Source organism: Pelobates fuscus, chromosome 4 (genome assembly GCF_036172605.1).
Source record: "Pelobates fuscus isolate aPelFus1 chromosome 4, aPelFus1.pri, whole genome shotgun sequence".
Taxonomy (NCBI): domain Eukaryota; kingdom Metazoa; phylum Chordata; class Amphibia; order Anura; family Pelobatidae; genus Pelobates; species Pelobates fuscus.
Genome location: NC_086320.1, coordinates 67,976,616 through 68,004,049, shown reverse-complemented (window position 1 = coordinate 68,004,049; position 27,434 = coordinate 67,976,616). Strand labels below are relative to the sequence as shown.

At 37.9% G+C, this 27,434-nt stretch overlaps 1 protein-coding gene across 1 annotated transcript in view; it reads right to left on the bottom strand.

Annotated features, from left to right (window-relative positions):
* CNGB3 (cyclic nucleotide gated channel subunit beta 3) overlaps positions 1-13,796 on the bottom strand; it is a 201,378-nt gene extending 187,582 nt beyond the window's left edge. Inside the window, exons 1-2 of the mRNA XM_063450337.1 lie at positions 13,708-13,796; positions 8,395-8,506 (exon numbers count right to left, since the gene is read on the bottom strand). Coding sequence (XP_063306407.1) covers positions 8,395-8,446 — 52 coding nt within the window. The 5' untranslated portion in view covers positions 8,447-8,506; positions 13,708-13,796. The remainder of the gene's footprint in view (positions 1-8,394; positions 8,507-13,707) is intronic.
* Positions 13,797-27,434: the final 13,638 nt, after the last annotated feature.

Sequence of the window (27,434 nt, the reverse complement as noted above, 5' to 3'; positions counted from 1 at the left end):
TGATAATTAAGTTAGTCCATTGTGTTGAGATAATTGTATCACAGGCAGAGGGGAGGATTTCTGATGTAATGAATGGGAGTGTTAGGTGTGTTGTAATGTGTTGATTGGTTGTTCTTCAAAACGCTGTGGGCAGTACCATGTTTGTAGAATGTGAATAAAAGAGCATGTATGTGCCAGTACAGCCAGTTCTACTTCACCCTCAATTTGGAGTGCCGTCTCTTGTTGGGGGAATCTGCTACAAGGGATTGCTATGCTCTGCATACTCCCCTGAGCTTTAATCACTTAGCTCTTTTTAGAGCTTGTTTCTGATACGCTCTCCTGAAGGAGAGGTCTTCACCACACGGTCCTGGAGGACAGAAGCTGATCCAGGGTGGAAGGAAGACAATGAGACTCCAGTTAAGCTACGGCAGTTGTGGAGTCTATGGTGGTTGTGGTGTGCGGTGCGGTGCGGTGCGGTGCTTGTGCTCCTCGGCGCAAGCTAGGAAGCGTCCATCAACGGAAGGTACTCGGTCGGGGTACAGGAAGTTCCGTTACAGTTATATATATATATATAGAATTAGTAATTAAGCCTTCTGCCCCTACTCGCTATACTGTGAGTAGGGGCATGTCTACTAAACAGTGAGCAGCCAATGACTGCTCACTGTTGTAAAAAAGACCCCCAACATTCTAATAAAATGACCCTTAGTGAGTCACCTTTAAAAATAATCCACGGGGGCCCCCCATTTGTGCACCGTGAGTCGGGGCTACTAAAGGAGGTCCTAGTGTCCCCCCTCAGCCCCCAACCATGAGCGGTGGGTGAGGGCCCTCACATAAAATGGAGGGGACCTACTGCCTCCCCCGGCCCCCATCCATGAGCGTCGGGTGTGGGCCCTAGTAAAAAAAATAGGGGGGAGGACCTATTGTCCATCCTCCGTCCCCACCCATGAGCAGCAGGTGGGGACCCTAGTGACAATAGGGGGACCTACTGCTTCCCCCAGCACCCACCCATGAGCAGCGGATGGGGACCCTAAGATACAATAGGGGGCACGTACTGCCTCCCCCGGCCCCCACCCATGAACAGTGGGAGAGGGCCCTAGTAACAATAGAGGGGGACCTATTGTCCCACCCCCTGGCTCTCACCCATGACTGACAATAGGGGGGAGGGCCTATTGTTCCCCCCACTCTGACCACCACCCATGAGTGGCGGTTGGGGGCCCTAGTGAAAATAGGGGGGGAAGGACCTACTGTTCCCCCAGGCCTCCACCCATGAGCAATGTGTGTGGGCCCAAAAAGACAGTAGGGGGGTACCTACTGTCCCCCTACCTCCCCCACCCATGAGCAGCAGATGGGGACCCTAGTGAAAATTCCTGATGCTTAAAATATAATCCAACTTCACCCAGCGAGGGAACCCAGTGAGATTGAGCTCCGCAAGGCGGGTAAAGGTTTAGAAAGCCTTCCCATGCCCTGCAATTTGACTCAGAGTGCTCTGATTGGTTGGTTTAAGCCAACCAATAAGAGTGCTCAGATAGGTAATTCTTAATCCTTTCAAGTAACCAATCAGGCTAGGCTCAATGGTGGGGGCTGGAGGGGAGGCAGTAGGTCCCACCTCATGTCATTTTCGGACCCCACCTACTGCTCATGGGATGGGGCAGGGTGGGGAGGCAGTAGCTGCTCACTGTTTAGTAGACATGCCCCTTCTCGCGGTATAGCGAGTAGGGGCAGAAGGGAGATTTTAATCTCCCTTAATTACTAATACTAAGTCATCTTTATTTAATATTAGTAAATTTGTCTGAAAGACCAATTTAGGTCTTTCAGCCTTTTGGTAGATAGCTCCCTAATACTTTGGGAATTAGGGAGCTATCTACTCAGATCACGAATAGGATCAGAGTTTCAATTATTCGAATTAAATTCTGATCCGAACAAAAACTCCCGAATTGCATCCTAACACGAATGGACAAACTGTTCTTATTCTGTTAGAATAAAATTCAGTAGTTTCACCGGTGTTCGAACGCCGAATGAAGCAGCAGGAGCGTGAGGATTTAACCTCCCATTTTATTAATATGAGGGTCATAGTGACCCCCATAGGTTTTAATATGGGGGGGAGGGTAGGAATTGTTAAGATTTATTACAAGGAGGGAGCTGGTAGGGCTGCCGGCTCCCTCCTTGCTTTTTTTCTTTTGCACATGCGCAGTGTTATTTTCATCCTAATGGGCGAAAACAAATTATTTTTTATGGAATTTCGTATGAAAAACAAATGTTTTAAGGATGAAATTTGGAATGGATGAATTACATTTTTATTTAGTACAAATTCATTCATACAAAACAAATATTTCACTGGTGCACATGTATAATATATATATTTTTGTGAGAATTTAAAAAAAATGGTCCAGTGCTGGGGAATATCCTGGTGAGATAGGCATAGGCAGCAGTAAAACCCACAATGGAGTCTTTTCTTCACTGGTAGATATATCACACAGCGGGGATTACATCACTTCACGCTGATCAAAAGGAGCCATTTTGCGGTTCTATACCATGTGAGTGTAAATCCATCTATTTTTTTATTCAACAAGGGACACCCAAAATACTAGACTGTTTTTATTTATTTTTTTGTCTTTCTCTTTTGTACATAACAGAGCTCCAAGCCTGGATCAAAAGTTCCACTTATATGTAGAAATGAGGATTGCACCTGAAGCTCATCTGTTGAGGCTTCATTACAGCTCCAAATAGGGTAAGTGTGCCTCTCTATTTATCCTCTCTTCATATACTTAAAGGGATTCTACAGTGCCAGGAAAACAAAGCTGTTTTCCTGGTACTATAGAATTCTACAGTGCCCCCCTCCCTCGTGCCTCCCCCCTCCCACGGCACTGAAGGGGTTAAAACTCCTTCAGTGACTTACCTGAACCCAGTGCTGATGTCCCTTAGCGCTGGACCTAATGTGCATGTGAGGCAATGGCTGTGCTCACATTAGGATTTCCCCATAGTAAAGCATTGATCAATGCTGCTGCTGTCCTCATGCATAGCGGAAGGACATCCAGCGTCATTTAGACGACCAAAAGTCATCTAAGGACCCGGAAGTCCCTCTAGTGGCTGTCTAGTAGACAGTCACTAGAGGAGAAATTTACCACTCAGAAACTGCCATAATTACCACTGTAGGGTTAATGGACATGGAACATTGCACCCAGACCACTTCAATGAGCTGAAGTGGTCTGGGTGCCTACAGTGTCCCTTTAATCATACTACACTACTCAATTTTATCCATGTCCCATTTTTGTTTCATACACCTAAGGACAATTAAGGTGCAACTCCCACCTCTCACCCAAGCTTTTATATATCTTTTATTCCAATGCAAACAAAACACAACCGGTGTGTTTGTTAAAATAACACTATAGGGTCAGGAACATATATTCCTGACCCTATAGTGTTAAAACCACCATGTAAGTGGCTTGCCCCTCCTTAGACCCCTTAGAAGGGGTTAAAACTTATTTTGAACGCTGCACGGGTCTGCTGGTGCTGGCACCGTCCCCCAACCCGCCTCCGTGGTGACATAATCAGAATTTACCATTTTTAACCAATCCCATGAGACAGCAAATGTCAATGACTCATCTGTGATAACTGCCACTCCAGAGATATTCTAATCAATATCAAGATGGCAGCCATGAGTCAATTACCATCAAGGTGGTGTAGAATTAAATAAATGCACATTTATTTCACTATGAAACTGTTACATCTAACTGTGGATGTTCTGTGATCAAGGCTTTTTTCTTGGCCACCTAGTGGTCTAGCAGCCATCTTGAAACTGTTATCTATAGCATAAGTGGCAAAGATTATATAGGAGCCAAATGTCACAGCAGTCATTTTGAAATCTCTAATACACTACTCTACAATTAATATTTATGCATGTGTTGTATCTATGCTCATGTGCTTGGCCACCTCTATTGGTCAATCAGTCATGTGGTTTGGCAGCCATTTTTAAATTATCACAAATGTATAAATGTATTATTTGAATAGCTACAAAATCAAAACTGTTTCTCAGAAAAAAATAGTGCTGTCATAAATGTCAGTACTATGCTTTGCAATATAGAACCTGTATGTCACGTGGTCTCACTGCCGTATTGTAGTATGTGAACACAAAAAACACATGCTGTATTCAGGCTTGACCCGCTCCATTGCTGTGCAACTATACTGTACATTTGCTTTTTTTTTTTTAATTTATTTACTTTTTTTTTTTTGTGTGCAGATTCATAAGCAGAAATGGCAGTACACAATCATAAATTGCACCAAAGACATCCACCTACATTAGGATCAGTTACAGCAGAATCAGTTATAGCGAGATATTAGGTAAACACATGTCAAGTAGAACAACGAGTATTAGGGATATCAATACATATGCCTCAATACATATGCTCTCACAATAGTGATAAAGGGCATCTGTGGATATAGAGTCAATCCTTATACTGCACATTTTGAACTAACAGACACGTAACTGGGAACAACACCTTTTTTGAAACAAACTAAAGCTTATCAGATACTTGTGTTTCGGGTAGTAGTGAAAATTAACTAAAATCAAAGGATTAGTGAACTTTGATCTCTAATGTAAGGTGAACGTAGAGAGGTGAGACTGTTGAAGTAAAGCTATCAATAGAAAAAAGTGAGTAATCAATTGCCTGGCGTGATAATGTTAATCCAGACCCAACCATCACAGTGAGGGATTAATATGAGAATGACTGATGCCTCCTAGGCCACACTATACCCTTAATGATGCCAGAATGAGTTGGTGAATGACCGTAGCAATACTGGGACAAATACCAAAATGGTTAATACACTTATCAGAAAGGTATGCAATAGCCTCTCTATTGCTAGGCTGAACAGGTATGGTAGCATGATACAGGATTATAAGGACAGGAGAAGATGTCAGGGACAAATAATCAAGTGAGAGTAAGAAAGCCAAACCCACACCTAATGTAACATAAAGTAAAGTAAACAAGGAAAGGAAAAACACAAACTAATGGGGCACCACAGAGAAAAGAACAATAAGTCACTCAAGGACTAATGATAGCAGCAAATGGATATAGAGAGCCTGTGTGTGAACCAGTTAAATGTGATGGACCCTCAGCCAATTCCGACCTCCAACTTGTCTAGTTGAAATAATGTCAAAGTCCCATCTTACAGGCAAGTGCAGCTAAATCAGCTCCACTATTCCCAGGGCGCTACACAAGCCTTCATCTATCACCCATGGATCTGACTTTTCAGTGAGCCGCAAACTGAGCTCCCGGGAAGGCCCACCTGGTGTTCTCTTCATCAGAGGATGACTCTCCTGGGTTTTGGGCTGCGATACGGAGATCTTTACCAAAAGGCTTGAGGCTTACGTAAGTGGCTGCGGTGTACCGGACATAAGGCGGCATGCATGGAATAGCCTTCCAGCTGAAGTGGTAGAGGTTAACACAGTAAAGGAGTTTAAGCATGCGTGGGATATGCATAAGGCTATCCTAACTATAAGATAAGGCCAGGGACTACTGAAAGTATTTAAAAAAATTGGGCAGACTAGATGGGCCGAATGGTTCTTATCTGCTGTCACATTCTATGTTTCCATGTGTCCCTCTCCCCCTGCTGAGGTGATTCAGTTGCAGTAGCGCTGCTTTAACCCCTTAAGGACCAAACTTCTGGAATAAAAGGGAATCATGACGTGTCACACACGTCATGTGTCCTTAAGGGGTTAAAACAGCTTAAGCCAAAAGTGGGAGCACAAGTCATCAAAGGACTTTATATTAGAGTCCTCTTGCAGGCTAAGCAGTGTAGTTTAGGGACCTGTTCAGTTACCATCCACATATTACCCAACAATGGAATTTATTGACGTGGAATGGGGGAGATATAAGAGAGACAGTTAAAATGGGTGAGTTTATCTGAAAAGGGAAGGGGGAGTAAAGTGGATGGGGTCGCCCAGAAGGGGGGCATTGCAGGCATAATACTGATAATGAAATAGGCACTGACCTAGAGCAACCATGTATCACAAATTTACCTGGAGTAGGAAGAAGTATGGCTGAGTCCTAGTCGTGCCATTTCTGTAAACTCTAGTTACATTAAAATGTATTCTATAATTTTTTTAGCACTCTTTTGGGTTATATCAACCTTTTTATGGTTATTATATTTTTCACCCAACTGCCTGATATTTTTTTTCTTTTACATATTTTAGCATGGGTGCACATATTCTTTCTAACTAGCAGAACCTTGGATGCAGTCCTTAGTACTTATGCAGTCCTTAGTACAACTACATAGAAATATTAAATATCTGCATTCAGCTGTGCTATTCAGGAAACGTACAAAATCTAAATATCGAAGAACTGATTAATCATCGAGCCACACACCTCTTATAGTGTGTTTATTTTTTATATTTCTGTTGCAGTCATATTTTAATATTAAGAATGCGTGATATCATATACGTACTGCCAAATAAAATAGGTGGAATGAATCATAACCAGGTCACTGTTTGCACTTAAGGATATAGAAGTTAGGCATCTTTCCCACTGCCGTTTCAGCTGCCGACATTATTTAGAACCTAAACTCTCTGCAATCAGAATTGATTTCTTTGGACCATTCCTGTCTCCTGGCTATATCCTACATAAATCTGCCTTTGGTATGAAATATTTACATACAGACATGGAAAACATCATGGTTGGACAGTTAATTGGTACTCTAAATCAGTAAGAGAAAAGGGTAAAGTATCATGGTATCTACTCTTATTTTACTAGGAAAACTCTAATAAAAAAGCTAAAAATTAACTTTGCATCTGTGTGTTAATTTAACCATAGTTTGCAATGGTGCAAGGGTGTTCTCATTCACATAAGGGGAATAAGACTTTGTATGTTCTCAGCACTGGAATTACTATGAATAGAGTACTGTGTCTAAAAGTAGACACTATGGAACTGCAAACAGGTCAGCGACACATATAAAAACATGAAAGATTTTTGTGAGTGTCATTATACAGTTTACATATAATGTAAACTAGACACCTTTACTGGGGTATCATTTATATAAAGACTATTCAACATCATTGCAAAGATCTGGAGTTGTCGCCATGTGTTGTACCCTTTGTCTGGCTTAAATTAGAAAAGAGCAATCTTTCTGACTCTGGCTAAAAAGAGATTTTACGTTCAGCAAATAAAAACATATGCTTTTATATGGCTAAGCTATAATACCAATTTCATTAATAAGTTAAAAAATAGAGCAATTTATCGTAAGAAAATGCTTTGTTGTTATTGTGTTGTTATAGTTTTTTGTTAGACATGTATGCTTATAATCTTTAGGATAAACAGTACATATAATAAATAAATACACAGAACTATTTTGACTTTTTAAAGTAAATTTGGGAATTTGTATTGTGTTTTTTGCCATATGGATTGACAATTGTTTTGATTTTAAGATAAATATCTCTTTCACAAATTTCTAGACAACAATGGTCCTTTTCAGTTAAAGGGACACTATAGTCACCAGAACAACTACAGCTTATCGTATTTGTTCTGGTGAGTAGAATAATTGTATTCAGACTTTTTGCAGTAAACACTGTTTTTTTCAGAGAACACGCAGTGTTTACTTACAGCCTAGTGATACCTCCACTGACCACTCCTCAAATGGCTGATAGAGGTGCTTCCCGTGCAGCACTGCCATTCAATGTCTCCACCCTCTGCATTGAGACACTAAATTTTCCTCATAGAAATTAATTGATTCAAAGTATCTCTATGAGGAGATGCTGATGGCCAGGTCAGTGTTTGGCTCTGCTTCTGATCTGCCTTCTTGACAGTCTCAGCCAATCCTATAGGAGAGCATTGTGATTAGCTCACAGGAAATTCCTGATGATGTCAGCCAAGCAGGTAAATCAGGTGCAGAGGCAGCAGCTGCAGACTTGAATACAAGTACAAAATTACTATATTTAGGGAGGCAATGGGGCCAGGGGAGCTAGACAGTGATTTTAACACTATAGGGTCAGGAATACATGTTTGTATTTTTGGCCCTATAGTGTTCCTTTAAGTATTGCAATGTTATCTATACATTATGCTAGGAAAATCACCAAAAAAAAAATCTAGAATCTTTGAATACCTTAAGTTGTTTTCCAGGTCTGTTCAATTATAAGCTCCAGAATTCATGCCGCAATGAACGTGGCTCAATCCCAGAATGCTTTGTGCATTTCTGGTCACTAAGGTCAGCTTGCCCTGCACTTGCACAAATAGTCTCACTGGTATAACTATTTATACAACAGATTTTCCAAAGGCAGTCATTTTAAGTTTAACTGCCAAATACCATCCCAAAAATATTAAATTGAGACCTTCATCAGGACTCAACAGGAGACAGTTAAAACTCTTATGTTGTTTAATAGAATAGTAAACTAATGTATTTGTTAAAAGCATTTTAAAAGGGTCTTACTTTGTTTTTTACTTCCTACAGTCTTGCAGGAAGAATTTGCCTTAGCTTCCATATTGTGTCTTCAGTGTAGGTGTTCAACTTGTGTTCCAATTAATATGTTTACATTTCATACCTAGGAGAAAAAAAATTGAATTATGAAATTGTTTTAATTCATATTCACAGTAATACATTAAATGATTCTTTTGAGTTAGTAAGATTAAATATTGGTTTAAACTCACCTACATATTTTACTATTGATAAATGATTGAGAATATGGCAGTGCTTAAAGTGCAGATATTACCAAAGGCTACGTTTAAATGAAATTACATTTTAGGACACATCAGTTCTCAACCTACTACTTTCAAAAGCATTGCAAATTGAGATCAAGTGTTTAGAGAGATACAGAAGTAAAGGAAATACATTTTGTGGCTTAGCCTGGGAGTTATAAAGAAAATGTCACCAGTGAAATTAATGCTTTTTCGATAGCTTGGTTAAACTAACAAAGTTAATATTGCAATTATTTAATTTCAACATGACTGGGGTCAGGCAAATTTCCTGTTAACATTAATTGTTTTAAAAAAAATATTTAGATTAGAATTTCCCCACAGAAATACATTTAATTAGTTGCAGTGGATGACATGTGGGGTACAGCTTCTTGATCCAAGTTGAGATTGGACTCCTATTTGGGTGTCAAGAAAGAATTGTTTCCTAGTTTGCTGCTAAATTGGAAAGCGTTTAAAACCAGCTTTTTTTCCCTTGTTTTGGATCAACAGCAAAACCAGATGTCACAAATCCTGAACTTGATAGATACAAGTCTCTTTTCAGCCTATCTAACTATGTAACTATTTAACATTTCCCAGTGATAGGTTTCATATTTTTTTTTATCATTTTTAAATCCTATATATACACATATGAAACAATTCTGTTCTATCCATGCAGAATAATAATAACGATTAACATCTTACATTAAAAATGAATATTTACAACCATTTTCTTAACATCAATAATAAAATAATTTTCTGAAAATTTGTTTAGCCTTTGCACTTGGATGTTGCCAAATTATTAGCATGCCATGTTAGACTCTCCACGCCAACTGATGAAATTACTGGTAAAATACGGGCACATTTTGACCTGATTAACCCCTTAAGGACCAAACTTCTGGAATAAAAGGGAATCATGACATGTCACACATGTCATGTGTCCTTAAGGGGTTAAAGTATTATGGAAATATCTTTGGAAATATCAATGTCTTTGGAAATATCAATAACTGTCAAACCAAAATCAAAATGCATAGACACGTGTTATATCTTACATTTGATTGCCAGGATAATTTTTCATCAGCACATGTAGTGATGATACATTATATTGTATTCATACATATGGTATTATATATACATAAATAGGACCTTCAAATTAGAGATCTCAACATTAAAACTATTGAGTCCAATAAAGATTTATTTACCTGTCAAATATTTTCCATCATCTGTGATCATAGAATTGTATCAATCCGGCATAAGGATAGATAGCTATTTAAAGGATAACTGGTCATTAGCCTAGTTCAGGAGTAGACAACCTCAGACTGTCCAGATGTTGTGGACTACATCTCCCTTGATGCGTTGCCTGTGGCTGTAAGAGCATTATGGGAGATGTAATACACAATATCTGGAGTGTCGAAGGTTACCTACCCCTAGCCTAATTCATGAATAGGTAGATATAGATAATAAGGTAGGCAAGCCAAACGTTAAGGGAGCACCAGCATCAAGATAGTAAAAAGTCCAAGAGAGATGAAGAGCATACTACCAACCCAGACAAATAATCAAGATTACAAAAGTGTTGTTAGGAGCTGCACTCAATCCCAGCAGCCCCCCGGTGCTCTGGAGCAGGACCAGAAATCCCACACCCACAAGGCAACAGAAGAAATTCCCCAGGCACTCAGGGTGTTGAAGCCGCAGGCACACACAGACATACAGGGACACACCCATATACTGACAGACATACTGACACACGCACAGACACACACTGACAGACATGCTGACACATGGACACATATACTGACACACACACACACACACACATACATACTGACAGACATGCTGACACACACGCACACACACACACTAACAGACATACTGACACATACACACACACACTGACAGACATGCTGACACACACAGAAATATCCAATGACTGACTTAGTGACACACATACACACACTGACAGACATACTGACAAACACAGACACATAGTTGACAGACATACTGACACACACACACACTGCATAATAGAGTAGGGGATCATCTGCTAAATACAGATCAAATGGAAAAACATAGCGTTTAACTGTGTGGGAGTAAATGAAGATGTGTAATTTACAATTGGCCACTCACAAATTCTCAGATGTAAAACAGCCTTGAGTGGAATCTTTTTCTTCAATATCTTCACACTCCAGTGGTGATATGCTCATTGTTTTTAACTTATATTTAAGTTATTAAATTCCTTTTTTTACTTTACTCTGGAATTGCACTTTATTTTCTCCATATATTTTCTCTTTGAGCAAATATTCTGATTGACTGATGGGAGTGTGAAGATATTGAAGAAAAAGATTCCACTCAAGGCTGTTTTACATCTGAGAATTTGTGAGTGGCCAATTGTAAATTACACATCTTCATTTACTCCCACACAGTTAAACGCTATGTTTTTCCATTTGATCTGTATTTAGCAGATGATCCCCTACTCTATTATGCATTTGTATTGAAGACAAGAGGAAGTCTTTGGGGACCTTTTCTGGAGACTTTACCCTACACAGGGAAGTTCCGTTTTGGTTTACAAATAATCACTATTTTTCACTGGGGTTGTGTTCACACATTCTGTTTGTTTACACACACACACTGACAGAAATACTAACACACACACACTGACAGAAATACTAACACACACACACACACACACACACTGACAGACATACTGACACACACATTCACACACAATCACACATGCACAATTTACACTTTTAAGCTACCTCCCATTTCCAACCTTAAAGTGTGCCTTACCTGGTGTCCAGAGTAGTGGCTGAGGCTGTTGTGAGTTAGGGGCTCGCTCTCCTGGCCCAACCCCCCTCCTCACTAGCTCCTTGATCTCTCCTGTGCTGCTCTGTGTTTTCACTGGGAGGAAGTGACGGGCGGCCGTCACTTCCTCCCAGCGCAGCCGAAAAGCATGGGGCCAACCAGCATGGGGGCTACAACGCACGACCTGGCTCCTACTTACAAAGGCCACCAGGGGGCGGTTAGTGCATGGGCCACCTGGTGGGCCTTCTTAGTGTGGGGCAAAAACATAAATAGTAGAGGGCAGCAGGACCCATGGGGCAGCTGCTTTGGGCCCCGCTGAGTAACTGGGCCTGGGGCAGCTGCCCTGTTTGCCCCACGTTAAAGACGACCCTGATTCTGTCCAATACAACACAACATGGTCATCTCTGTTCAGTCAGATACTTCTCATAGAAAAGCAGTGATGACATGTGGTGCGTTTGTGTCATTTGCTGTGTTCCTTCAATCCAATCTTGCATTTGTGTCATTTGCTGTGTTCCTTCAATCCAATCTTGCGTTTGTGTCATTTGCTGTGTTCCTTCAATCCAATCTTGCCCATGAGAACCAATATTAGTGTCTGGCATTATCATGCTGTGCATTATGAAGCAGAGCATAAAGACCTTCAGAAATGTAAGGATCTTCAATGGCTGACTGCTTTTCTCAGAAATTACAATGTCAGAGAAAAGGAGCAGTACATGAAGATGTAGCTGTTTTGGTGCTTAGAGTGTCCCTTTAATTGCTAAAAGGTTTACTGGTTATAGCAAAGCCTATTCAACAGTACTGTGGATTCACTCCTATCAGCCTTTTATTTAACTTAGATGTTGGATTTGTAATTGTCATCAAAACCATTTTGTCAAATTTAAGATTTATTTTCATAAATTATAGTTTATTTCTAGAATTAACAAGATAAAAAGGAATAAGATCTAATATTTTTTCATTGTCATTTATGTCTTTATCATCATATTAATCATAATTGTGATTTTCATTAAGCAGAGCAGTTTAATCCATTAATGCATGTTATTCACTAAATTATATTCATTCATTATTATAAGTGTACGTATCCGTGACATCAGCACTCAATTTCTCTACTTTTCCAGTTGTCATTGATAAGTAATGCTTCTCGTTTACAGGCTTTGTTTCGAAAATACTATGACTTATTCAAGAATTGTTTTTTTTCAAGGTAAATTTTCTTGAACACCTATGAGTATACCGGATGTAAAAACATTTTAGTTGAAAGAAAAGTCATTTTTGACATTTCGTGTGTACTCAAAGCTATCTCACACGAACTAGCATTCACTATGAAAATAAATTAGATGTCTCTGAACATTGCATCTGTTTAGCCTTTATAAAACCCACTTGTACTACTTCCGCCTACTTTTTATTTGTTTGTTAATTTATTCATTAATGTAGTGTTTTGTAGATTCTTCTTGGTTGTACTCCGTTTTTGATTGTTCGAATTTCCATGTTATATGTTTGTGCCTTGTTCCCCATTGTTATACTGTTTCTTTGCAGAAAACCTTTTTTCTATATTATAGTAGTGGCAGACACCAAAAAGATGCAACCTTAACGGTTTTAATTTGTTTTAATTTGTATGTGATGGTCATATCTTGCTTCTTTGTTTTTCTATGTATAAAGAATTGAACCATCTATAACTCTATTACACCCTGTAATATGATTAAAGTGATTTACCCAGCTATTTATATACATACAGACAAACATTTAGCATATTAGATTTGTATTATCCTATCTGTTATCCTATCTGATTTAACACAGAGCCATGTGCTTTAGCGAAAAGACATCTTTGTGAAATACCTTTTTTTTGCTAATTAGCAAACCCTTTTAGTTGATGTTACTATGAGCTGTAATTTATCACACCATCTTACGAAAAATGTGTAAATCAAAACAATCAAGTAAACAACTAAAAGACACCTATACAAGATATAATTCCTTGTTTACATTAACCAGGGCTCGTGACCTTAATAATACATTTTATCAAAACTCACTGAGAGTCCAGTGTTGTTATTCAGATTTACAAAAATACTTACTATTTTACCACTTTTAAAAATCTATTACCTAGATCAGCTATGTGTTAAATGTTATATTTCTTTGCCATTTTAAATCGAAAAAAATAAAATAATGTACGGTATGTCTGTATCAAATTTTCTTTCGGCAAACAGGTGTCATGCTTCCTAATGTAAACTACTTGGTAGGAAATACTTCGTAAACCTTGCTCGATATGAATGAATGAGTATATTACCATATCTGCAGAGTTTTGAAAAGACCTCAAATCAATCCTTTTTTCGTTACAGTATCTGCCCCGTGATATTCTTGTAAATGACAGTCCGTTTCAATTGCTCCTGCAGACTTCACTGACAGTTTGATTTTTTCTCTTAGCATTGACCTGACAAGTTAATCAGTATTGTGACTACTTAACATCAGGGCTTAGCCTAGTTTAATTCCATAATGCAACGCACTGGTCAGATAAAAGGCATGCTTAGTTGTGTGCTGCTCTCTAGACTCTGATTTAAGAAAGGAATTTCCATGAAAACCTAGAAATAATTTATATATTGGTTGAATTGTAAACATTTTTTCATATGTTTTGCTCTGTTTAAATTTATTTGTAGCTTGAATATACCTCACTTGCGTTCTAGACTGAATAGACATTTTGTAACACTACATATACAATTAATCTGAAAATTACTGGTCTGGAGGTGATCTTTAAAATAATAAAAAAAATGAGCTATTGATTGTGGTGTTTAACTAAAACACCTTTAATTAAACATGTTTGTGCTTCTTTGATTCTCTTATATATACATATATATATATATATAAAAATCTAAATAATACCGGCACTCTAGGTTTTCTTCATCCGATTTATTGTGTGAATCCAAAGATGTCAACGTTTCAGCTCCCGGTCGGAGCTTTCATCAGGACACATGAAATAACATACATCAAAATGACAAACATATATAGGACACTTAATTAATGCTCACTCACCAAAATCAGCGGTATCATATCACATCTGATGCCCGGCGTGCTCTTAGCGCATATGCGCATGTGTGCCGTTCTGTAAGCCACTCCCACGTCAGGAAGTAGACGCGGCCAATCGTTTTACTGCGGCTACGTCACAGCTCCATGGCAACCGTTTGTTAGTACCTACACCTCGGTCGCCGCTGTGTAAACAGTAGCTGCAGGGAGATTATCTATTTTTTCAACGATCGGCCAGCCCTACACATGACGTGTGTTTATTGGCATTGTTATGGCAACATTTCCCCGTCATGTTTCAGGGGGTAAAGATACAAAAGTATATTTTGCAATATAGTTATTCTATTTTAAACAAGCGTTTCTATTGCTTTTATATTGAAACATATGTTACTGTCCTAGCCCCATGGTCTGAAACCATAGTAATGAAAAAAATAGTGTCATAATGTGCATATCTATTGATATATATATATATATATATATATTTTTTTTTTTTTTTGGGGGGGGGGGGTAATTATATATTACACACCTTAATAGAAGGTTCATTATTTATATCACTTGTATATATATATATATATATATATATATATATATATATATATATATATATATATATCAATAGATATGCACATTATCACACTATTTTTTTCATTACTATGGTTTCAGACCATGGGGCTAGGACAGTAACATATGTTTCGATATAAAAGCAATAGAAACACTTGTTTAAAATAGAATAACTATATTGCAAAATATACTTTAGTATCTTTACCCCCTGAAACATGACGGGGAAATGTTGCCATAACAATGCCAATAAACCCACGTCATGTGTAGGGCTGGCCGATCGTTGAAAAAGGAGATACTCTCCCTGCAGCTACTGTTTACACAGCGGCGACCGAGGTGTAGGTACTAACAAACTGTTGCCATGGAGCTGTGACGTAGCCGCAGTAAAACGATTGGCTTCCTGACGTGGGAGTGGCTTACAGAATGGCACACATGCGCATATGCGCTAAGAGCACGCCGAGCATCAGATGTGATATGATACAGCTCATTTTGGTGAGTGAGCATTAATTAAGTGTCCTATATATGTTTGTCATTTTGATGTATGTTATTTCATGTGTCCTGATGAAAGCTCCGACCGGGAGCTGAAACGTTGACATCTTTGGATTCACACAATAAATCGGATGAAGAAAACCTAGAGTGCCGGTATTATTTTGATTTCTCTGTATCTCTGTGACTTGGCACCAGGTATTTAATGAAATTTTTTTTTTTTAGTTGGAGTGCAAGAGTCTAACTTATTTTATATATATATATATATATATATATATATATATATATATATATATATATCATGATTGAATTTAACTACAGCTATTTAAAAAAAAAAAAAAAAAAAATTACTTTTTCAGTTTTTCCTCGATGATTGGAGCTGAGGCCACCTCAGGTAACTGTCTTGAAATAACTTGTAATAGCAGTACTGTTACCTTCAGCAGTATCCCTTCTGACACTAAGGATCATCTAAAGAAGGTGTCTTGCAAAATAAATTGTGTTTTATATGATAGGACTCTTGAAGAACACGTCACCAAGATGATCTTAAAATTATAGAATGGGTAGAACAATGCATATACTTTATGTCAATTGAGAAAATAAAAGGCAAGAAGCAATGGTTTAAACCATGCTCAGAAAAATTATATAATAATAAAAGTTGTGAAATGCATAGGGATCAAGTTAATTTTTTTAAACTTAATTTGGGTTCAATTAATTCAGTAACCGTATAAGACTTAAGTCCCAAGTAATTACTGAGCTAATGGGGACAAAAGCACACTTTTCTGTTTATATTTTAAAATGACTAACATACTGTTGCCAGTGTAGTGCTGAGTAAAAAAAAAAAAATATCTTGGGTTAAAAAGTAGATTTGTGAAAAGTTCCAATTCTGTTCAAGTTGAACTTTGTCAAACTTTGTGTTCTTTTCTTAAAAGATGCAAGTCACATGTGAACTTATTTTTTCTAGACCTCTTAATATTGAACAACTGCTGCAGAAGACTGAGAATAAACAAATGGTTTTACAATTTTATTCCAAACATTTCTTATATATTTTATATATATACTTTTCAAGTTTCAATTTATTTTTAATTTATGTTGCCTACTGAAACAGCCTTTTGATCTGTTGTATTTGTGGTTTTGGCTGTCTTTCTAAGAGAATAAGAGATTTGGGAAAACAATAGTGTAACCAAGTCAATTACATATTTCATAGTAGTTTTTATATCAGAGAGAATATCTGGAAAAAAAAACATGGCATTTATAGACACAAACAAAGGGTCAACGGTGAGCTGTAGGCAGTCCATAAGCTGACCTGGCGCATGGAGGCCCACCTAGACATAAGTGCCAAAGGCAGAGAAGACAACATCAGCTCATCTGGAGACCGGTGGAGACGTGGCAGACATCAGTGCAGATCATGCTAGAGGTGAGCTTATGGGCTCTACAGCGGTGTGGAGTGAGGAGGGGATGCTGTCTGCCATTCCTGTGCATACCGCCAGCGACTATGACTGTGCCAGTCTCTGCCATTGCAGGGCATAGGTTAATAGGAGAGCTGAGCCCCTAGATGCAACCCACCTCACGACTTGTCTGGATTTTCTAAGTGTCCCCTTCCATTTCCTAATGCCATCTATTGTTATTGTTCTTGACAACAATCTTTGTCCAATCTTTTGCCCTGGATGTTTATAGAATTTTATCAAGCTCTCTGGGGTGGACCACTTCCATGGGTTTATTATCAGTTAAGCCTGTTTCTTTGTACTAACATACTGTCAGTTGTAATAGCCTAACTTACGTACTGCTGTCTATTGACTCCCTACTGACACAATTACTGTCTTATTTTCTGACTAGCCCAACCTAATTTTTATTTAAAGCCTGTGCAGTTACTTCATACTATGTCAAAGTTGTACCATGTTTTTGCATTGCTTGCTAATTCCGTCGTAGTATTGCAAACCTGTTTGTAATTGTATGCACAGCAATAATTAAGAATTACAAAAAAAACAACAACAAAAAAGGGTGTAGAGATTTGTCCAAATTTAGTTTTTACTGAAAATTAAAAAGAAAAAATGCTTTGATGAACAATAATAAGCTCATTTGCATTCGATAACCACAAAATGAAATATAGGTTTTATTGGGTAAACAAAATTTTGATAAAAAAGTGGTTTTGTATACGTTGGCTTTATGTGTCTTTAAATTTGAATCAAATTGTACTTGTTCTGCTAAGTTTTTGGAATCAGTACATGAAACTGCTCTATGATGTTGTGATTGCTCTGTGTGAACATGACACAGTAGGCCACTTAGTTTGAGCAGCAGATGATCAAATAACAGCATACACCTACTCAATATGGCTGTTCAGCCAGATAAAAAAAAAAAAGGTTTCTCAAACATAGTAATACAATTTTTTTTATTAATTAAAAATTATTACGTTTAATTATATGTAATACACTTGTATTGGAGCTCCGTGTACTCCGACCGAGTACCCTCCATTGATGGATGCTTCCTAGCTTGCGCCGAGGACCACAAGCACCGCACTGGACACCACAGCCACCGCAGACTCCACAACCGCTGTAGCTTAACTGGAGCCTCGCCGCCAGTTACAAATAGCAATTTGTAACAACACTTTTAAAAAAATGAGAAGTGAAAATTTGATGACAAATGTCCTTTAAAGATTAGATCATTCTATTTTTTTTTTTATTTTTTTTCAATTCTTCAATTCTTTAATTTGCTGTTTTGTTCTTTCACCTAAAAAGAAGAATACAGGTTGATTTTAAATGGGAAATAATATATTTCTGATGATGACTCTCAGTGTAGCTGACATTTTACTGATCAACTTGTTTAAATGCACAGCAGGGTTGTCGCATACATACTATTTATTTATTTATTTTTACTTCAAAAATATGTTAAGGCATTACTAAAACTTCAGATTAGTTTTTTCTAGAATTTTTGCAAACATTGAAGAACAAAAAAAACAAAAAAAAAAAAACAACTTTCCAGGCAATGGATGACATACTTGTTATAGCTAAATAACCAAACAAACCAATTGTGGTGGTGTTCCAGCAGCCCGAGGTAAAAAGGCGGGAAAGTTGCCAAAACTAATCTCCCTGAGAAGGATAAGCAACCCTAATGAAACATATCAAGCTCAGGCATTAATCTAGCTCCTTAATCTAGCCCCTTTAAATAGAAGGCACCTAGATTATGGGAAAAAAGTCTAAAGAAACAAAAAAATTAAATAAATCCTAAATTTATTTGACCTCTAAGCCCCCTAAAAAACGGATATGTGTGCAGTCTGTATATAAGAAAGGTCAAGAGAGAGGGACAAATCGCAAGAGACATGGAGTCTCTTCCCTAATTTGTCTGTGAGTGAAAGTAATTCTAAAAAGCGAAGGTAAGGGTTAATAGCCTTACTATATGAAGGTATCACCCAAACAAAATGAACGTTGTTGTATAGCTAGGTACGGCATCAAGGGTTAACTGTATTATTTGTAAAGAGGAAACCTATGGCCTGATGGCTAAATATATAGGCTTGGACAAATAGCAGCTAGTCCCCTTAAATAATATAAAAGCAAAACATAGAAGAATTCAAGATGATTGTTCATACAGCAATAAGTCAATATACTACAGACAGCTAATTATAGCCTGCAGTATCTAATAGAACAACCCATATAATGTCAGTAACAATGGGATATAGAATGCTCACATAGTATGTTAATGACAACAACTGCAAATAAAAGAAAGGAGGGTTATTAGCTACTAAAGAGCAAAGCTGGGAAGTCCAAAGTCCAAAACCCTAATTACCTCAGCACCACAAATTGCTCCGCTAGGCCTACCGAAACCCACTATCCCTCAATCTCTGCCAATGTTAAAGGGACACTATAGTCACCCAGACCACTTCAGCTCAATGAAGTGGTCTGGGTGTCAGGTCCCTCTAGGGTTAACCCTGCCTGATGTAAACATAGCAGTTTCTGAGAAACTGCTATGTTTACATCTGGGGTTATGCCAGCCTCTAGTGGCTGCCTTCCGGACAGCCACTAGAGGCGCATCGGCAATGATTGAGGCATATTATGCCTCAATCACGCAGAGCGTCCATAGGAAAGCATTGAAAAATGATTTCCTACGGACACTTGGAATGCGCGTGCGGCAGTGTCGCGCATGCAAATTCGGCTCCGCTGACGTCAGACAAGGATGCTGACGTCGGCGGGGGAGGAGAGGTAAGGGAGCCCGGCAGGGGAAAAGGGTGAGTAGCTGAAGGGGTTTTAACCCCTTCAGCGCTGCGGAAGGGGGACCCTGAGGGTGGGGGCACCCTCAGGGTACTATAGTGTAAGGAAAACCAAGCGGTTTTCCTGTCACTATAGTGTCCCTTTAACTAAGGAAACAAATCAACAGTGCTACCCGTTTAATGAGCAAGTGAATAAAACAAAGGAATAAAGGGCATTTCGGTCCACTGGGAGGTGCTTCTTCTGCATCAAAGAGTCCCCAAGGAAACCAGTTTTTGTATTCAGAGGGTCTTGGTCACTACGGACCATTATTATTACAGCGCTACGGAATTTGCTGGAGCTATATAATTTATAATAAAATAATAAAACCAATAATAATTAGAGCCGATCTTAAGCACTATATCTAGTAAATAACTAGTATAAGGGGATATGTTATAGCTGCAATACTTCAATCAAGCTTGCCCCCTTCATTTTTCTTCTGTTTTTCTTGATTATACATAGAGACTGAAATCCATACCATTGTTACGTTTTAGATTTGTTTTTATAACTTTGTGTATCATATATCATGCATCTTTATAATTTATATAGCTTCCAAATGTGCTCATGAGAAGCATGTGATTGGACATTCCTCATTATGAACACGGAAGTTAATGCTTGGGAAAATGTTTGTGTATGTTGGGGGGAAAAGGGGGATCAGTTGAGCTGGCGAACTTGCAGAAGAAATAGAATTTTTCCGACTTGAAATACTAATAAATACATATTTTTCATTTTAAATGTCCTGATCAAATGTGTTAAAAATATACATTTAAAAAAAAAATCCAATCCGTTAATCCCAAGTAGTAGTACTGTCACTATATAAATAAATGATGACATATAAAAACTATACATATTTAGTATTATAATATAATTAATATTTAGGAAATATATTATTTTCAGTCAAATAAATTGTGCTATTTTGTTTTATTTGTGTTATTGACACGTAAATCATTCTACCTTTATTTGATAAAAGTAAAATGTATCCATTTTGACTGAATATACTTAGAAAATAAAAAAATAAAATAAAACTTCTCTGTTTGGAAGTATGTTATATAGTTGGGCAACTTAGAATTCATGTTGATTGAACTTTACAATCAGCTATAAGAAGATTACTGGAGCATATGGCAAGTTGGATTACAGCTGTACAATTAACTTCTTATCTCTCTTGCAACGGGTATTTAGTGTCCAGTGGTGACAATTTCTGCACGAGAATTATAAATTAATATAATATTTTTTTTTCCATTTATCTCGTCATGCTTATGAAAATATTGGGGGGAGGAAGGGATTTGTAGTGATTATATGATATATTGCAATATTTCAGCAAGTGTTAGAAATATTAGCATAGAAACTCAAATACACTTTTTGCCACTTTCAGTTAGTGAGGCAAAATATATAAATAAAAAAGAAATAGTAAAATACACTGCTTATGGGTATATATAAGGAGATTGATGTAATTTATGGGAATGCAGATTGTTGCAGAGCTCTGGTATTTAAAACTAATGTTTGTATTCCGGAATAATTCTCACATTCTGTAAGCACATTCACACAATGCAACTCTACATTGAAGAACTTAAAAACATTTGATTGAAGCCTGAAAATAATCCCTATTAAGGATCAGAGCATTTCCTCATGCCTTGGCTGGTAGGCTGCATAAAGGTAGCTCTCCAATTGTTGCTATAGAATGAAAAAGGAGAGCAGATGACGGCTATTTAATTCCCACCTGCAGAGCGACAGAATGGATGCCTGGCAGAGAAATTAATTTGACTGCCGAATGAATACCAATGCTTTAGAAAAGGTGAAGGCAATAGCAGCTTTTTAGTTAAAGGACCACTATAGTGCCAGGAAAACATACTTGTTTTCCTGGCACTATAGTGCCCTGAGGGTGCCCCCACCCTCTGGGACCCCCTCCCGCCGGGCTCTGGGGAGAGGAAAGGGGTTAAAACTTACCTTTCTCCAGCGCCGGGCGGGGAGCTCTCCTCCTCGATCCTCCTCCTCTCCTCCCATTCGACTGAATGCGCACGCACGGCAAGAGCTACGCGCACATTCAGCCGGTCTCATAGGAAAGCATTATCAATGCTTTCCTATGGACGCTTGCGTGCTCTCACTGTGATTTTCACAGTGAGACTCACGCAAGCGCCTCTAGCAGCTGTCAGTGAGACAGCCACTAGAGGATTTGAGGGCTGGATTAACCCATTTATAAACATAGCAGTTTCTCTGAAACTGCTATGTTTATAAAAAAAAATGGGTTAACCCTAGCTGGACCTGGCACCCAGACCACTTCATTAAGCTGAAGTGGTCTGGGTGCCTAGAGTGGTCCTTTAAATATGGTGGAATGCAAGTTGGAAGTTAGCACCAAGTGTACAGCTTGGCCAGATGCTCTAGGAGGAGAAGAGCACCTACTGGATTGACTTGGAGGAGCAGCCTCAGGTTAATAAAGCTTACCTACCTTGCACCTTGTCCACCGTACTGCAAACGGCAAAGTCATTATTGGGTTCTTTGCAAAATACTGTTAGGATCTCATAATAGGGAACTCAAACAGCTCTGTTGTATTTTTTTTAAAGGCACCCAATTTTGCTTTATTTCTTTATTTGAGACAGGCAGAAAAATAAATAAAAAATGCTGTAGGCCAGGCGTTCCCAACCCAGTCCTCAAGTACCCCCTACCAGTTCAGGATTTAGGGATTACCCTGTTGTGTCTAAAGTGTTTTTTCTTAGACACAACTGGGTAATCCCTAAATCCTGGACTCGTAGGGGATACTTGAGGACTGGGTTGGGAACCACTGCTGTAGGCAATACTGATTATTAATAAAACTGAGAGTTTTCATTGGCTGTCTGAAGATCTGTTGCTTTTGTGACTGTTTAGAATGAATGTGTTATGAATTTGGTCTGAATGAAAAAAGCCAACAACGGACAGGAAGACAGATGTCTTGGCTTCATTTTAAAAGTCACATGAAATTTGGAATGTTCTAAGAACTTGATACACGCAAAACTTTATAAAAGGAAATCTCAGTGACCCTTTCATGCACAGTATTTGGAGGTGAGAGAGAAGTTCAAAGCCAGATCTTAGTAACTAACACAAGGCTGTTTTAACAATAAAACCTTTTATTAAAATATATTGAAATACTTCATATAACAGGGGACAAGCATGTCCTTGTGCAGCACATCACTGTGGGTAGGGATAAGTAGATTTGTTGATTTAATGATATTGCTCATAATTCCCAGGTAATTGGCAGGGGGTTATCGATTTTGGAGATGGAAATTTACATTTTGTGTGTAACGGTGGCACAAAAAACTTCATATTAATTTGTTTATTATTGACTTTATATTATCGACAGAGTTCATGTAAATGAAATTAAGTTTTAAATACCTATTCTTTGAAACAAATATTGTAGTTAGAATTTATATTAGATCTTTGGAATTTCATAAAAACATACAAAGAATTTCGAGGATGAAAAGCTAAGTAGATAATTGTATTACTTTTAATTCTTTGGTCGTATCTGCATTGAGAAAGTGGAAAGGATAATATCTACAAGAATCCCCAACAACAGAGGAAAACAGTATATAAAAAATGTCCTCCTATTAATGAAAAGACATGTCTTGCTTGCAATCAGATATTTTAAAATAGCTGCTGGACTGACGGTTTGCTTAGTTAATATAATATCTATATTTTTTGCCAGCGGGGATTTACTGAGACGAAAGTGTTACACGGTGTGTTTTCTTTCCCTTTAGATAACGTCGCAGTGGGTATTGGGACATTGACATGTAACAAGTTTGATGATTATCATTTAATATTTTGTGTATGTGACAAACCAAGTAATATGATTAGTTTTGTAGATATTCCCAACAATGCACTGTGCTCTGTGTGTGACATTTTACCTACATTCAGCTATTTAGCTATATATTTATTAAAATGCCGATAATGTGACCTTTTGTGCATTGCTTTCTCTAATGAGGGTTAGAAGGACATTGGAGAAATGTTATAACTCTAATGAGAGTTAAAAAGACGGTGCCACTGCAGCCAAAGCACTTCACTGAGAAGTGGTCTGGGTGACTTTAGTGTCCCTTTAATGCCCCACACAGACACATTATGGGTCAAGTTCCCATCATCCCATTGGTCATACATATTAGAATGGTCTATAGAAGGAGACAGGGGGCAATGGATTTTATTAATAGATTCTCTTGATCACTTCTCTTCACTGCAGTGCTTAAAATGTAAATACTGCCTTACAGTGCAAATTAAAGGGACTTTATATGGTTAAGAATACAAATCTGCATTCTTAACACTATAGAGCTGCAGAGCAGCTCTGCAGAGCATGAGGACGTCCAGCGTCAGTTAGACATCCAAAGTCACCTAACAAGCAGGAAGTGTCTCTAGTAGCTGTCTGATTGACAGCCACTAGAGGCAGTCTTAGTCCTGCAATGTAATTATTGCAGTTTCTCTAACACTGCAATGATTTACATTGCAGGGCTAAATGGGACAGGTACACTGCAGCCAGACTAATTCAATGAGCTTAAGTGGTTTGGGTGACTATAGTGTCCTTTAAACCTTGTATTGTTGGGCATTCCAGCAACATTTTATATTCCGAAGGTAGTGCTTTACAAATAAAATAAATATCCACTGGAAAAATCTGAAATGAGCATATGCACTAATTCAATTTTGAATTAATAGATTTCGAAGCTGCTTTTGATTCCATCGTTTTTGCAATCTGCCAAGATGCCAGATGTCATTCACTGGCAATAAAATAGTTTCCACATCTGGGCAAGCTGTGCTCGCTAATAAAACAGTTTTTAATCTTGCTTTTTGAAATTTTCTCATAAATTTTATTGTACAATTGTTAATGCATTTTTACTGTTTTTGGAGTCATGCTGAGTTTTATATTTGCAATCTCATTCATGAATCATCAATGCTTTATAACACAGTATTAGCTATTTCACTGACATCATATTCCCACCCTCATATCTAAGGTTGCTCTATATCCTGTTATTGCAACCTTTTTGAACAGTGTTTCTCACTAGAAGTATAGCTATAGTGAAAAGGGAATACAAGCATGACTTTGATCTTCAGCACAAATATTGATAAAGCTGAATTTTCGAAGATATACTTTTAAAATGTGTTTTTCTAAATGCTAGCTGAGCTTCATGTGAAATGTAGTTAAACATCACAGTACAAGTAATGCCTATAACTAAATCCAATGTTTATTCCAAATTTCACATTATTGTGAGTTTTACTGGGGCAGGTTTTTTTGTTATACACTCAACATATAAATGCCCAACCGCGCTCCGATTTGACTAAGGAAACATTGCAGCATGCTTCCCAACCATCCCGATTCTGGCAGGACAGTGCTGATTTGAGGTCTCGTGCCACCATCCCAACTTAGATCCCTGGTGTATTACTTTTGGGGACACAAGGGTACTGTCCCCAACAAGCATAGCTCAACCACATCATTAGACCTACTTGCATTATGTGCAGGGTGCATGGAAATAGGCATACTGGCCTGTATTCATGCTTGACTGATCTGTCAGCAAATGGAACCAGTGACACAATTGCTTCACTGGCCTGTACCTCCTCTACCCTCCTCCCACCACCATCCCAGTTCTACGGCAGGTGTGGTGCAGGTTCCTTCACTAGTGTGTAAAGTTTTATGAATTCAAAGTGAATTTCAAATTTTACGTCAAAATAACCAAATTGGAAAAACTCTATTTTGAGTTTGGCTATTTTAGTCAAACATTTTAAATTGTTATGGAATTCCCCAAATTCTCACTTTAGCATGTTATTCCGCAAATTCATTATTTGAACATTTCATTCTTCTGCAGTTTCAACTGCTCGCGTTAGTTGGGGATCAACACCAGTTACCCACAAAACTCTAAAAGAGGAACTGTCATCAATTTTAACACAATCTAATAAGGTTGGGTCTATTTTTTGGGGGAAAAAAATATTATTTCTTTTATTTTCATTTACATGCTTTGCCAGACCAAACCAAGCAATGTATGTTAAATGGTTAACTCTTACAGTGCCCCATGGCATTATTCAGTTAGACATGCATGTGTGGACATGCATACCAGAGGCATTATGGGACAGCTGCATTTATTTTCCTTACCTCCACTGTTTTGTTCACCCCAGTGAATGCTGCATTTGTGTGTACTAGAATCAGGGACAGAAATTGCAGCTTTTCTGAAAGTGAGAATTTCAATTTAAATCAGTTAGTTAACAGAAAAAAACATTCATTATTATGAAGTGGAATTGTAACATATTCGTTAACGTTTTAAGAAAATTCACACTATTTTTACCTGTGAGAAATAACCACAAAAAAAGCAATGCCACTAGATCAGGAAATATTCAATTTGCTCAAATTTCGCTTTATTTATGCAAATAATTGATGTGATATTTGTTCAATAAATTGTGAACATGTTCCTTAAACTTGATATCCTAAAATTAAAACTCTAAAGGAGTGAGGAGAAGAAAGGAGGTACATATTGATTTAATTGCTAACCGTCTGTTCTCTGAACCCGCGAGGCTGTGCAAAGAGCATTTAGTGCTTAAAGTCTCTATACTTTGCATTTTTACCAGTGTACTAATTAATAAAGCTTGAAAAATGACAAACAAGTGCATGGTGCCCAGTCACACAGAAGCTATCATGTTGATTAGAGAGTATTTTGATTAATACAGTTTCCTAAAAAAATAAATAAATCTGCATTAATTAAAATTGTGTTGTAAGCACACCTGCAGGTGCATATTTGTTAAAATCAAGTGTATGAAGCTTTAAGTCTGAAGCATACATCATATTAATCACTGTATCACATCTTGGCAACAGTGCCTTGCCTGTAGGCTGTTGTGAAAATGTCAGTACACTTTGTCACAGGTTAGATTAATGAACACCTTTGAGCATCAGTAAGTTAATATTCCTCTACATGTATCATGCAGAGGTTGGTTCCATCGGACCTTTATGGACAAAGCTATGAGATATTCCATTCGGAAACACAATTCATTTTAAATGTAGCTTGTGAATTAAATCAACTCCATTTCTGATAATCTGCTTTTTTTTTTTTTTGCTTTTTTTTTTTATTGATATCTCCATCGTTATTAAAGTTGCTTTTTAAATTTCTCTCACATCATGCATGGCTTTGCAGATAAAGCTTCATTATATCAGATGCTGTGGAAATGAAGATCTGTCTGTATGGCAGCATGCTGTTTTTTTAATATTAGTAAATTTTTATATGAAATGCTGCAAATAAAAGAAGTACAGTATACATTGTGATCAAATACATTATATGTTTAAAGGAGCACACCAAGCTAACTGTAGTGGCTATGGTGCCGTAAATACCCTGGCACACTCCCAGAGTGATCTGTCAAACCGTGTCTGCCTGGGAGTCCGCATCTAGACTTCTCAGAGCAGGAAAAGCCAGATGCCAGTTTCTGCAATAGGACATCTTAGTCAAAGTCATTTAGTGCTGATAGTGCACGTCTAATAATTTCAGCCAATGAATTAACTCCTCCTTTAGCACCTTCTTCAGTATTGAATTTGTTGGCATAGAGCAATGGTAGTGTCACTGCCTTAGAACCAGTGAACTCTGGTTTGAATCCTGGCCAGACCACCTCACCAGTAAGTTTCCCTGGGTAAGACACTTAACTGTATATATCCACCTACCTCCAGATTGTAAGTTTTTTGAGCCAGGCCTTCTTTGCCTTGGTTAATATGTCACTGTGGAGTTTTTTGGTTCGATAT